At 40.7% G+C, this 14,504-nt stretch overlaps 1 protein-coding gene across 5 annotated transcripts in view; it reads left to right on the top strand.

The window, feature by feature from the left end:
- Positions 1-14,504, top strand: part of dock9b (dedicator of cytokinesis 9b) — a 75,188-nt gene that overhangs the window by 44,941 nt on the left and 15,743 nt on the right. For all 5 annotated transcript variants that reach the window (XM_055226293.1, XM_055226298.1, XM_055226288.1 and 2 more), the window contains exons 10-33: positions 489-563; positions 642-782; positions 2,518-2,829; positions 2,913-2,995; positions 4,763-4,885; positions 4,975-5,054; positions 5,550-5,737; positions 6,819-6,884; positions 6,980-7,072; positions 7,947-8,058; positions 8,131-8,249; positions 9,301-9,387; positions 9,482-9,571; positions 9,655-9,770; positions 10,766-10,835; positions 10,914-11,039; positions 11,117-11,188; positions 11,268-11,414; positions 11,833-11,916; positions 11,996-12,107; positions 12,194-12,372; positions 12,450-12,557; positions 13,108-13,219; positions 13,310-13,440. In XM_055226293.1, coding sequence (XP_055082268.1) covers positions 489-563; positions 642-782; positions 2,518-2,829; positions 2,913-2,995; positions 4,763-4,885; positions 4,975-5,054; positions 5,550-5,737; positions 6,819-6,884; positions 6,980-7,072; positions 7,947-8,058; positions 8,131-8,249; positions 9,301-9,387; positions 9,482-9,571; positions 9,655-9,770; positions 10,766-10,835; positions 10,914-11,039; positions 11,117-11,188; positions 11,268-11,414; positions 11,833-11,916; positions 11,996-12,107; positions 12,194-12,372; positions 12,450-12,557; positions 13,108-13,219; positions 13,310-13,440 — 2,826 coding nt within the window. The remainder of the gene's footprint in view (positions 1-488; positions 564-641; positions 783-2,517; positions 2,830-2,912; positions 2,996-4,762; positions 4,886-4,974; positions 5,055-5,549; positions 5,738-6,818; positions 6,885-6,979; positions 7,073-7,946; positions 8,059-8,130; positions 8,250-9,300; positions 9,388-9,481; positions 9,572-9,654; positions 9,771-10,765; positions 10,836-10,913; positions 11,040-11,116; positions 11,189-11,267; positions 11,415-11,832; positions 11,917-11,995; positions 12,108-12,193; positions 12,373-12,449; positions 12,558-13,107; positions 13,220-13,309; positions 13,441-14,504) is intronic.

Genomic DNA, 14,504 nt, shown 5'->3' with positions numbered 1-14,504 from the left:
CCGCAAGTATCATAGCAACCAAAGAGCCAATCTGGAGCGAGGCTGTTGAAGGTAACGCCCTCTCTTGCCCGTACCGCAGGTTTGGCACGCTGCTTAGTAACGCTGTCAATCAAACATGTTGCTAACACTAACAGGAGCGACCTTGGGGAATGAAAGTGTCCAATTTGTCTGTTTTTAATGTTCATATTTTGATTTACAGATACAATAGTGAAATAAAAACCTCAGGATCATGTAGAGGGTTAATACGAACATTTAAGACCAAAATGACGAGTCTGACAGCAGCAGTTACAGAGAGGGGGGACACAGTTTTTCAATAGAAAGTGAGTTGAAGCCAGAGTCTATGGAGCACGTTAACTATGTCCATTTTTATACAGTCTATGGTTACATCCCTCACATTTAACACTAACGACAGGACACTTCACTGAATCTAACACAGTTCAAATGTAATATAAACAATAAATAAAAAATAACTCAATGTATTTTTACAGACGGCCAGAGACATTGAGTCTAAAATGAAAAGTGAAGCTCGACTCAAGCTGTTCACTCTCGACCCAGACACACAGGTAATGAGCTCATACAACACCAACGCAACTTCGTCCCTGTCTCTGATGTTATTTTTACAAACCAATTTTTCATTTCAGAAACTAGACATCTCCGGGATCGAGCCAGACATACGGCAATTTGAAGAAAAGTTCGGGAAGAGAGTGCTGGTCAGCTGCCACGACCTCTCGTTCAACTTGCAGGGCTGCGTGGCCGAGAACGACGAAGGGCCCACCACTAATGTACGTTTCACTTCATCTGTAAAACCAACAAACCCGACTACAGGGGGCAGAGTTGAGGGTTTTGAAGTCGTTCCGGGGATCGCTCACAGTTCAGACGGCCCATTTGGCTCGACCTCGGAGAAATGGGTGTCGTTAGCTGGCAGCCCGGACCGCCGGTTGCCGTGGTAACTGGCTTTAGACCTCACAACACCACCCGACCGCCACAACCGCCATCACCAACACACCAGCCTGACGTCGGTTTCCTGCTGTCAGTTTCCAAGCCCTGTGTCTATCTGTGTTCCAGCTATTAGCGCACATAATGGCTCTGTGTAACGGGAACGTGTTGTTTTATTTATTTATTTATTTATTTCAATGTTTTATTTATACATGGAGAGCCCATCGAGAGCACTCAGACTCCTCTTCATGGGCGCCCTGTTCAAATATAAAAAAAAAAACAAAGTACACAAGTCCATTTAAAACATTAAAAACAGAAGCAGGTGTGAGTATAAATGCTCATCTCCAGATTATTAAAGTGCATTTGTCGCACCAAAGTTTCCAGTTTTGCATGTCCTTGAAATATGTTCCATTTTTGGGGAAGCAAAACAGCCAAATCTCCTTTTTCGCATATCAGTTCTGCTGCAGCTCGTCCTTAGACTTAGACGATCATGCGTAGGCCTGTCATGATAATTACTATATCTTTTCTTTTCATTTCGTTTTCATTTTTTTTTTTTTTTTTCGTGCAGATTAATGAACACAAGAAGTTAATATACATGTATCCAGTTCACATTTCTCATATATTTTTTTTCTTATTTAAGCTCGAAAAGGAGTGGGAAGAAGAGAACGTATTAAATCCCGCTCCTGTGTTCCATTCCACATCAACTTAATATGTTTTGGGGCTCAATATTTATCATGGGTACTTTTTCTCTGCAATAGTGGGGAGTTTTTTGCCATTTTTATGTAATAAGGTAAGATTTGAGCTGTAGAACGTAAACAAAGTAACTCCTATGGCTAATTATTATCGCTCCATTCTGCTATTTAGTAGTTGCAGTTCAGGCTTTTTAATGGGACTTTTTATTTTCTATTTCCTGGTTTGTGTCAGTCATAAAGTCGTTTCAGTCTTATTAGTTATTGGAATATTTCTCCGTTTTGATATAGCTTCAAAATATATTATGTCATGTGCAACAAATAAGTGAGATATTCAGGCAATCTATCAAGTTTTCACTTTATAAATACATTTGGAGCCAGGTTCCACGTTTGAAATTCCGAGCGCGAGTATCATAGCAACCAAAGAGCCAATCCGGAGCGAAACTGTTGAAGGTAACGCCCCTTCCCACCTGCACCGCTAGTTTAGCACAGAGCGGGCACTTAGCAACGCTGTCAATCGAACCTGTTGCTAACGCTGACGGGGAAAGAAGGCAACTTTATACAAATAGCGATGGTTAACCTGCTTTTTCATGGAGAGGACAGTGATGGGTTTGAAAGATACATTACATACATGGCCCATTTCTAAACAGAAGAAGTGCAATAGAGACGATTTATATACTTTCTGTTTCTTTTCTTTAGTTAGCTCCTTCCTTCAGATCAATATAAGGCAGCGTCCATCAGTAATCTGACCAGAACTGAAGAAGCGGCTTGGACGAGCAGCCAAACATCTTCACTCCTACCACTTTTTGTCCAGTTGACAGATTTGAATCTTTCTTTCACTATATTTCATTTCTAATCGCTTTCCCTGCCTCTCTCCTCCTCGTTCCCAAAGGTGGAGCCGTTCTACGTCGTCCTGTCTTTATTTGACGTCCAGAACGGCAGAAAGATCTCCGCCGATTTCCACGTGGACTTGAATCACCCCGTAGTCCGACAGATGACCGGTTCAGGTTTGGGGCCAGATATTCAAATCAACGGGGATCCTCGCGCGCTCCCGGAAGCAGCTCTGCAGTATCCAAAACAAGGCGTGTTCTCGGTCACGTGCCCACACCCAGAAATCTTCCTAGTTGCGAGGATTGAGAAAGTTCTGCAGGGAGGAATCACCCACTGCACTGAACCTTATATGAAGAGCTCAGATTCAACAAAGGTAAAAAAAACAAACATTATATACTTTATCATAATCGCATTAGGTTGGCTTATTGTTTTGTAATGTTGTTTCCTGTTTGTTAGATTGCACAGAAGGTTTTGAAAAATGCCAAGACGGCCTGCAGCAGACTTGGACAGTACAGGATGCCTTTTGCCTGGGCTGCACGGTGAGTTTTCGCAAAATGTTTGATTATTTCTGCATTAACAATAGTGTCTTTAAATCCATTTTTAACTGGAGTCAATCCAGACCGACACTGTTCCGCTCGCACCACTGTCAATCAAACCTGTGGCTAACGCTAGTGGGAGCGACCTCGGGGAAAGAAGACGCCTGATTTATTTTTTTATTAACGTTCATGTCTTGATTACGGACACAATAGTGAAATAAAAACACCAGGAGAGACAATTTTTCAATGTAAACTGAATTAGAGCCAGAGAGTCAATGGAGCCGGAAGCGCGTCCATGCTCACTTCCTATTTTTTGAACTTGTCTAGCAGGTTAGCTACGTCCATTTATATATACAGTCAATGGTTGCTACCTGTTTATTGCAAATTGATGAGTAACAGTCTTTTGTTAATGGATAATGCCAAAATAAAGGAATATTTGAGCTTTTAATAGAGTTTTGGTCTCATTTATATGGAAACAGGCGCTAGAAATATCTTTTTAAAATTGGTATCGTGCGGTACTACCAACCCCTACAACTATATTTTGTATTCAAATCCTTAAAGTAGTCACCCTTTACTTTACATTGGATCATATCTGGACAGCTGAGGGATCACACAGACGCCGTTTGCTTTGTCGAAAAGTATTTAGTAGTTATTTAACTTCCTTTCCTACATAATTCCATATATCTTGCGTCATATATTTGATTTCTTCTGTTTGTATATAAAATGTAGAAAAAAAATCTCCAAACTTTTAACAGGTGGTGTAATTTAGACACTTTTTACTGCATTTTTTTCATACTTGTTAAAGGTTAATTAGCGATTAGCACGTGGTTTATAAGCACACAAATTACATAACACTGACTGAGTTTTTTTACTGATGCTAATAGAAATCCTGTGTGCAGTGGGATAGACAGAAATATAACTCATAAAACTGCTAAAAATAAATGTTTAAAATATAATATGTGTTTTTATCTTTACGTTGATCTAATATAACATTTTGAGGGGTAACATTTGGATGTATCAGTGTCACTTATGGGTTTAGCTGGTGCGTTTGCTGCCTGAGGTACATCGTAAACGGTCACATTTTTATATAGCGCTTTTCCAGCTTTAAGACTCAAAGCGCTTTACATCAAGGAACCACTCACACATTCACACACAAATGTACACACACACTCTCCCAACCGAGCTACTGTCGCCCCACTGATCTGTTTTTTTTTTCATTCTCATTTTTCCATTTGTGTTGCGTGCCAGATCAATAATTGTAGCTCTGACCAAAGAATATTGACCAGTGTTGTTCCAATTACACTCAACACAGTTAATTCATTTTTGTAGAGAGATACACTGACCGACAAAGCTAAATTAATAATGATAATGTCTATGTCCAAAATATCATCAACGATTATATTTTTATACCTTGTAGTTTCAGTTTTTGTTTGTTGTTGTTTATGTAAAGCTCTTTCGGCAGCTTAAGTTGTGTTTTAAATGTGCTATATAAATAAAATTGAATTGAATCTTATAGATGTATGTGGGAGTTTGAGGGGTGTCGACAGGGGGAAAAAAGGGCCTAGAACTGGACCCTCTTCTTATTAATTTATTATAGGGGGGGCCATGTGGCACTTCTTACCCCGGGCCCTCAAATTTCTGCCGACGGCCCTGGATTTTTGTATATTTTCACTATTACTAGCTTGTTCCTAATTTGTCACGCCTGATTTGAAATACATTTATTTCATCTTGATATTCCCTGACTTCTAAGGTGTTTTCTTTCTCCTGCAGCCCTGTATTCAAAGACGCATCTGGAACCTTGGACAAAAGCACTCGGTTTTCCGCTCTCTACAGACAGGACAGCAGCAAGTTGTCAGACGAGGATATGTTCAAACTCCTCACTGACTTCAGGAAGTAAGAAAGTTCAGAAAGGGCTTTGTTTTATCCTCACAAATTTTTCTCAAAAAAGATCTCAGATAGAATAACAGTTACTTGCTCTGCAGACCGGAGAAAATGGCCAAGCTTCCTGTGCTTTTGGGCAACTTGGACGTGACAGTCGACAGTGTTGCTCCGGATGTAACAAGTAAAAGATTTAAGTTATGTTTAGCTGCACTTAGGCCTGTCACGATAACACAGTGTGAAGTTCGACTGAAACTATCGCTGAAGTAAATATAGACGATAAACGATAATACTGAAACTAACAAGCGCATTTAAAGGTCCTATATTACACAAAAAACACAACTCCAGGTCTGTTTGTGATGAGGAAACTACATTAAAACATATAGTAGATCAGAAAATAGTGTAATATGGGCCATTTAAGCACTAACTTTGGTGTAATGAGTTATTTAGTTATTAATTCAAACTATTACGGCTTAAATCTTATCATACAGCCAAAAAATAACCAAAAATTCTCCCGTAGTGCAAAGAAAAACTGCACATTATAAATACTGACCCCAAAAATCTTGTTCCAGCTTCCATATTGTTAACGTTAAATCGATATACTGATTATACTGACAGGCCTAGTTCCACTTTATATATTTTTTATATTCTGTACAATTCTATTTTTTGTTGTTTCTAGATTGCGTTACTCCTTCGTACATCCCCGTGAGGAACTTTGAGGGAAATGGACCCAGCAGTGCTTTGCTCGAAGTTGAAGAATTCGTCCCATGCATCGCCAAATGTTCCCAACCATTTACCATCTACAAAAACCACCTTTATGTCTACCCCAAACATCTCAAATACGACAGCCAGAAGTCATTTGCCAAGGTACTTTTTGCGCTATTTAAGTTCAAATCTCCTCTCATGGTCTAATCTAGTTTAATCGGACTTATTGTGCTTGTGTCGCTCTATAGTTATAATCTCTGACACCTGTGGATCATTATGCTGTGATTTACACATTTTAAATCCATCTAAATCCAATGACTTAATAAAAGAAACAATTGCGCTGACTTCTGCGTTAGAAAACTGCAGTGCCCAATGGGAGCCAGGGGTGTAGCAGCAAATTCTGAGGCCTAGATAAAAATCATCTTGAGGTGCCTGCAATTTATATAGTCTTATGAAAAATGCATATTACAGACTTAATGAGGGGCCTCTCCCTGCACCGCGTCCTGGGAAAACAGTACCCTTTACCCCGCCAGTCCAACGTCCCTGATGGGAGCTGTAAACGTCATGACAACAAAGCGCTGTGTAGCTGTTGGCGCCCCCTATGGAAAGCAGCACATCACACTAGCGAGCAGCCCATTTTTTTTCTTTTTGCGCCAAAATGACTACACAACGCTGCCAAATCCCACGCGTATAATTGATTAGGAAAATAAAATTAAAAGTACGGAGCAGTGGCGTGTGAAAACGGGGATTGAGCAGGAAAATGGCGTCTTGAAATTAAGAGATTAAAGATTACTCAAACGCAAACAAATCACTCCAAAAACAACTTCGAAGGAGAAACAATTACAACACGGTTAAGAGCTCTGAAAAATCCATTTTGTAGAATAGGTCTGCTGTTAAAGTTATAATCTTTTTATTGGCACGCATTCTCAGATTTTTTTTCTTTTTTTGTTAGGCGTTATAACAACTGGCAGCTTAAGCTCTGGCATTATCCTCAGGCAGAGCAGCAGTGTCTGACTAAAACATTAATTTAAAACCAACCTATTTTTCCTCTCTGACCTCCATTTTAAACGGGAGCTGGCGAACTTTGAAATATTTTCCTACCTTCTGTTGAAGCTAATGGGTTTGTGGACTGGACAAAGGGTTAGAATAGAGAGAGTGTCTGGCAGCAAATTGGTTCTGGGCCAAAAAACGACTCCCGCGTTTCAGATGTAATGTGCATTTGCCTTTTCAACCTTCTGTCCAGGCAAGGAACATCGCAGTGTGCATAGAATTTAAAGACTCTGATGAGGACGAAGCACAGCCGCTAAAGGTCAATCTCTATTATGTAACACGACGTTTAATTCTGAATATAAACCTCAAAATGGAGCTAATCTAATAACTTCTAATAACTGGTGTTTCTTACAGTGTATTTATGGACGTCCAGGAGGCCCCCTCTTCACGAAACAGGCCTACGCAACTGTTCTTCACCACCAGCAGAACCCAGAGTTTTATGACGAGGTTTGTATGTTTGTACACGCAGATTAAAGATCGTATATTTGTATTAGAGGTTTAATGTCTTACCCTGGAACACAGTAATATGCGCTAAAGTGGGAATTGAACCAAAAACCTCATGATTCCCACTACTGCGCCGATCGGTTCAGTTGATATCCTGTTTTGGACATGTAAACTGATGTGATAAGACTATTTACTGGTTGTAGTTGGCCCTGAAATGTGTTCTGTCGTAATCTGTTATGTAACATTTGGATCAGTTTTATTTTAGTTTAGTTTAAAGGAAATAAATGCTAATAAAATCCCTAATAAAAATGATAAATGCCCCCTGGACGCCTCTCTGGGGAGGTGCTCCGGGCATATCCCACCGGGGGACACGCTGGAGGGACTATGTCTTAGCTGGCCTGGGAACGCCTTGGGGTCCCACCGGAGGAGCTGGAGGATGTGTCCAGGGTGAGGGAAGTCTGGGAGTCCCTGCTTACACTGCTGCCCCCGCGACCCAGTTCCGGATAAGCGGGAGAAAATGGATGGATGGAATTATATTTTTATGTTTTATAGATGTATGTGGTAGTTGCAGGGGAGATGACAAAGGGGAGACAAATGGGGTTTATTGTCCCGGGCCCCAGGGTTTTAGTCTTAGGAGCCCAGAATTAGACCCTCTTCCTGTTCATTTATAATAAAAGGGGGGGCCGATGTGATGTTTCTTGCCCCGGGCCCCCAAATCTCTGTTGACGGCACTGTGTAGTTGTATATTTTCACTATTACTATCTTGTTCCTCATTTGAAATACACTTTTGACTTATAATCCCATTAGTCTGAGGTGTTTTCAAAGCTTTAACCGCATTCAGAAAACCAACCTCGGGATATTTTTCACCCTGTTGTAGATAAAAATTGAGCTTCCCACTCAACTACACGAGAATCACCATCTCCTCTTCACGTTTTATCATGTGAGCTGTGACAGTAACAGCAAGAAGAGAGACCTGATAGAGACTCCAGGTAGATCAGCGCACATTTACACGCTACTGTTCTGCTTCCGCTCTTTTGTATTTGACTTTGTCTTTATCACAGTGGGCTCCGCGTGGCTGCCTTTGCTCCGAGACGGGAGGGTTATTATGAACGAGCAGCTCTTGCCTGTTGCTGCCAATCTGCCTGCTGGGTATCTAAGCTCCCAGGACGCTGTCACCAAGGTATAAAAAAGTTACGGTTTTGGTCCATTACTGCTGCTTTGTTTTGTTCTTTTATAGTTTTTATAAGACGTACTGGTACCATAGATTGTGTCAAGATGTGGACTAAGCGAGTGTGACGTCACCCACAGCGTTGAGCTCCAGTCAAATGAAGCTCATCGAGGCTTTAAACCGTGTTCTAATGCTGTTACCTCCTCAAAAACAGACCTGGAGTAGCGTTTTGTTTCATTCACGCTTTATTATTAGCCAGTCTGCATTTTCTTCAAAGCTCAAAATATTATATCTAGGCTCCCAGGATGCTGTCATCAAAGTATAAGACGCATTCACTTCTGGCTAATCGTTAACTTGCAGAGGAAATTTTATTAGCTGCGACCAAATTGCAAAATCGAAAAAGCTTTTATGACAATTCCAAGCGAATTAGATCAGTGTTAAAATGTGATCTCTAAATCCAAAATTCAATAGTTTCTGATTACTCCCTTGTGCAGTTACTTTGACACTCGGCTTCTATTGATTGGTGTAAAATTCACTTAATTATAAAGTTAACTGTAACATTTTGCTCACAACTTTTTAAAGAGAACAAAAAGTATATATGAAACTGCTTTAAAATTAACTTTCAAATACTTACCAGTGTTTCCCATAGATTTTGAGTTTTGTTTTGGGGTTTTTTTGGCTTCTAATTCAATTATTTAATCTAATTCGATTTGTGTAAACACTGTCTTACTGTCATTTTTGAGCTGTGTAGTTTATGATTTCACAATTAGCAAGAACAAAAACAGGCTGGATTGTATCAGCATAACAAAATTTGACTGTGGGGGGGGATTTTAGACTATGTGGGGCCGCCATAGTCTTCTTTATTAATGGAAAACACTGCTTACAATAGAAGGATATTGTTTATTAGCATACTGGCTTTTAGCATACTATTGTTTTCCCGGTTTAGATTTAGGTTTGAGGATGTAATTATAAATAGGAAATGATAACTGTAAGCATTCTTCCTGTCCAGGGGTTATTTAGTTTATATATTGTATTTATATATTACTTGTCTGTTTATTTGAAGCACTCAGGCTCAGAAATCAAATGGGTCGACAGCGGAAAACCTTTGTTCAAAGTCTCCACTCATCTCGTCTCCACAGTGTACACTCAGGTCTGCGTTCTGCTTTTTGTATCTCTGTCTCTACATCAAATTTAAATACATAAACTCTTCAAAATGTCCTGCTGAAACTGCATTTTCTCCCCAGGATCAACATTTGCACAACTTTTTTCACCACTGTCAAAAGATGAACTTATCAGAGCACGGTTTAGAGGGCGAGCTGGTCAAATACCTCAAGGTAAATATACTTCTTCAATAGCGTTTAAAGCAAAATGGTCCTCGCTAATATGGAAAATTTCAATGATTTAAATCTGCTTGTAGAGTCTTCATGCGATGGAGGGGCACGTCATGGTCAACTTCCTCCCGACGATTATCAACCAGTTGTTTTGTGTTTTAACCAGAGCCACACATGAGGATGTAGCTGTTAACGTGACGAGGTAGTTATTTTTATCATAAACTTTTGTCTTGTTTCAGTAGCCAGATACAGTAAAATCAGACTTATTCTACAAAATGGACTTTTCAGAACTTTCAGCCATGTTATAGTTTCTTCTCACTGAGCCTCTGAAGTTGTTTTTGGAGTGATGAATGTTTGAGTTTGATCTTTAATTGCTTATTTTCAAGACGCCATTTTGCCGATCAATCCGTTTTCTCCTCCATCGGCACTTCTCCAGTTGTATTTTCTTAATCGATGATACTCGTAGGATTCGGTATAGATAAACACAATTTGGCTGCCTGCTAGTGCGATGTGCAGCTGTCCATAGGGGGCGCCAACAGCATGCAGCGCTTGTGATGATGTTTACGGCGACATCAGCTCCCATTGGACACCGCTATTTTGTAACATGAAAGTCAGTGGATTCATTTCTATTATTAAGATGTTTTAGATAAATATTGAGATTTAAAATGTCCAAATTATAGCTCATCGAGGCTAGCAGTTATAGGTGGCAACCGTCCCGCTGGTTTAGTAGGGAGCGGGTGCTTAGTAACGCTGTCAATCAAACCTGTTAAAGCTAGCGGGAGCGACCTTGGCGAAAGAAGGCACCGGATTGGTCTGTTATTAATGCTCATATCTTGATTCACTGACAAAATTGCAAAATCAAACCCCCAGGATCATGTAGAGCGGGTTAATACGAACATTTAAGACCAAAATGACGAGTCTCACTTCAGCAGTTACAGAAACGGGTGGCAGTTTTTCAATGTAAAGTGAATTAGAGCCAGAGTCGATGGAGCCAAAACACTTCCTGTTTTGAACACAGCGACTAGCGGGTTAGCTCTGTCCATTTCTATATACAGTCTATGCTTTGAACACTGCAGGCGGTGGATAAATGCTGTTCCCCAGTGTGGAGACAGCACATTTCTTCAGTGTAGAGTGAACCAAAACCTGCCGTCTCTCTGTGTTTCCATGTCTTGCCTCATTACTGTGTCTTTTTTGCAGAGTGATGGTTCACGTCGTTGCACAGTGCCACGAGGAGGGGCTGGAGCACTACCTAAGATCTTATGTGAAGGTTCAGAGCAGTTTGAAATAATAATACAAGACTATGTTTGCTGTAAAACCTTTGACAGTTCCCTTGTGTCTTTCATAGTTTGTGCTGAAACCCGAGCCATATTCCGGTTTAAATGTAAAAACGGTTCACGAGGAACTAGCAAAAGCGATGACAGCCATTTTGAAACCATCCACCGACTTTCTGACAAGTAACAAGCTGCTCAAGGTAACGTTTTTGGATGTGTTTTTTATTTGAAAAACTCCACGGCTGTCTGCCTCGCTCTGAATCCTGTTCCGTTGCAGCACTCCTGGTATTTCTTTGAGGCGCTAGTCAAGTCGATGGCTCATTATCTCATAGAAAGTGGGAAAGTGAAGGTAAATCTGTTGCTTCCTTCTTCTAATGAATATCGAATGAATGCCTTTAACCATTTGCCTCTCCGATTTAATTTTCCAGCTCTCTAGAAACCAACGTTTTTCCGCCTCCTTCTATCACGCGGTGGAGACGCTGGTCAACATGCTAATGCCGCACATCACACAGAAGTACAAGGACAACCTGGATGCCGCGCGGAACGCTAACCACAGCTTGGCAGTTTTCGTTAAAGTTTGTTCCTCTTATTCCCTTCATATGTTTGCAAATCACACTGATGTAATATTTACCTTAGGCGTGGGACAATATTCAAATGTGGCGTCACGATTATCATAACCAAATTTATCGCGATTAACGATTATATCATGATAATAATTAAAAGTTGCTGTGAGTTGTTTAAAAATGTTCATGTTAGCGATGGATCGACATATCGTTTGGCCGATATTTGGGCTTAAATCTAAATCTGTAATCCTCAAATATCGGCTTTAAATCTCCAGCACAGGTCGATATTTAGTTTTGATCGATTTTCTGCTTTGAAAATACACACAAGGCGATTAATATCTCACCTTTTTATCATGATAAACGATATTAGTTTAGTTTGTAGTGCCATCCATCGTAATAATCCAGCTTTTCTTTTCTCCTTCCTCCCCAGCGCTGCTTCACCTTCATGGACCGAGGCTTTGTCTTCAAACAAATTAATAATTACATCAACTGCTTTGTACCGGGCGACCCCAAGGTTTAAAGACTTTTTATCATTTGACATTTTAGAATTAGATTTAAACGGAGAAATGATCAGATATATTTCTTTCCTCCAGACGCTGTATGAATTTAAGTTTGAGTTCCTGCGCGTCGTCTGCAGCCATGAGCACTTTGTTCCTCTCAACCTGCCCATGCCGTTTGGAAAGGGAAGAATACAGCGGTTCCAGGGTAAATTAATAACCTTCAGGATCACTTTGTCTCCCGCATCATCATCATCATCATCTGCCTCGCGTAACTCAATATCGTTTGCCCAGATCTCCAACTAGATTACTCTTTGACTGATGACTTCTGTCGCAATCACTTCCTGGTCGGTCTCCTGCTGAAGGAAGTGGGCGGGGCTCTTCAGGAGTACAGAGAGATACGGCAGACCGCCATCCAGGTGCTCAAAGCTCTGATGATCAAACACACATTCGACGATCGCTACGCTGCAAAAGTGAGTCCAACAGCAAAGCCATTTCTGTTTGTATTTGTATTTTATTACTAAAGATGTGACCCTGATGCTGTGCACAGAGTCATCAGGCCCGGCTCGCCACTCTGTACCTCCCTATGTTTGGACTGCTTCAGGAGAACGTTCACAGGCTGGACATGAAGGACCTGGCCCCTTTCAGTAACCACAGTGTAAGTGTGACACCTAGTGGCACAAGACTGAATTACATGAACTGTTCTTATAGTGAGATGTATTTGGAAGGTCCCATATTATTATAATGTTGTTTCCTCATCACAAACAGACCTGGAGTTGTGTTTTGTTTCATTCACACATGTTTAATACGCAAACCCTGGATATTTAGGCTGGGGTTAGGACTTTCTCTCAAACTGAAAACGCTCTGTCCCCTTGTGATGTCATCATGTGGTGATACAGGAAGTGCTCCATTGTGTTTTTAAACTCCATACACCTTCACTAGAATCATTTAGATAATTTCAGCCCTGGAATTTCCAATCTCCACTGAATTAAAGGTAGTTGTTAACTTGCAAACTACCGCTTCATGACATCACAAGGTGGAACGAAGCATTTTGAGCTCTGAGTATGTTTTTGAGGAGTTAACAGCATTATAACATGACTTAAAGCTCACAATTTTGCATCACATAGGAACTTTAATAGATGTTCTGTGACGTGTGAACATATCGAGTTGTTAATCTATATATATATATTTTTATTTCATATATTCAGAATCACAGGGAGGACTCGCTGGTGCCAAACGCCATGGTAACGCCTCACAAACCTGGCAGCTGTATAGAAAACGCTCTCCACAAAGACGTATTTGGGGTCATCTCTGGAACAGGTCAGTTCTTTGTTAATATGTAGCTAACATGTACCGCAAATTATTAAACCAGGTCTATAATCTAACTCTCTGTGTGCTGTTTTTGCGCAGCCTCTCCCCACAGCTCCACTCCAAACGTCAGCGCCGTTCACCACGCGGACTCCAGGGGCTCCCTCATCTCCACCGACTCTGGCAACAGCCTATTAGACAAAAGCAGTGACAGAACCAACTCCCTCGAGAAGGTATTACCAGACAAATACAGTATTGCTTTTCTCTACGTTAGATTGTTTCATAAATAGCTTTTTGTGCATCAAACCAGCACCCCCACACCGTCGATCCTTGCACAGTAACCCACCAAAGAGAGAAATTTCGAAGACATTCCGTTAACGTACCCGTGCTTCCTGCTGGCACCGAAGACCCGACCCCAAACCGTGTACCTAAACGCATCACCATGGACTTCTCCCTGCTCTCTGTGCCCCTGTTAGACTCACTACAAGACAGTGACTATGATAAACCGGGCCTGAACGGACAAGCTAACACATCCATACAAGTACTTATACCTGAGTGGACCTTTTTGCGGTGAACTAGAGATTGTACAGAGCCCAGTTTGCAATTTATGCCACTGACGCAGCAACCCAAGAGCAGATTTAACCCACAAAAACTATTCTAAATGTACAATATTGTTAGAAATCATGAGCTGCAATAAATAAATATCCAAATTAAACACTTAAGTTCTTAGTTTGCGTCTGTAATGAGTCGTACAAGTTATTAATTCAAACTTTTATGGCTTAAATCTCACGATATAACCAAAAAATAACACAAAATTTCCCAGTAGTGCAAAGAAAAAGTACACGTGAGAAAGACTGACCCCAAAAAGTATTGTTCCATCTTGTATATTTTGAACGATATAGTGATTATAGTGAGTGACAGGTCTAGTTATTGCCAGGCCCGTAAACAGAAATTTGGGGACCCAGGGCAACCTACACGGGCCCCCTCTAATATAAATTAATAAGAAGAGGGTCTAATTCTACGACATGAGACAATAGACACTTTTGTCCCCCTCTGGAGACTCCCCTGGTTCTGGGCATCTGTACAATCCACTCTCAGTCTCTTTTCTTTTCGTCCTACATCAGGGAGTGTGTGTACGCACTGACTTTCCACCTCAAACACTTCATATAGTTTGAAATCTTTAGTTTGATGTTGCTATCTCAAAGCGCAGAGCTGCCTTTTGCGCTCAACCCTTTTTTTTTCTGGTTTGTTCATCTCTCTCAAAGCCTTTCTCGAAGCTAACTATTTAATTTTGCCT

Source organism: Periophthalmus magnuspinnatus, chromosome 2 (genome assembly GCF_009829125.3).
Source record: "Periophthalmus magnuspinnatus isolate fPerMag1 chromosome 2, fPerMag1.2.pri, whole genome shotgun sequence".
Lineage (NCBI taxonomy): Eukaryota > Metazoa > Chordata > Actinopteri > Gobiiformes > Gobiidae > Periophthalmus > Periophthalmus magnuspinnatus.
This window is presented reverse-complemented; position numbering and strand designations above follow the sequence as displayed.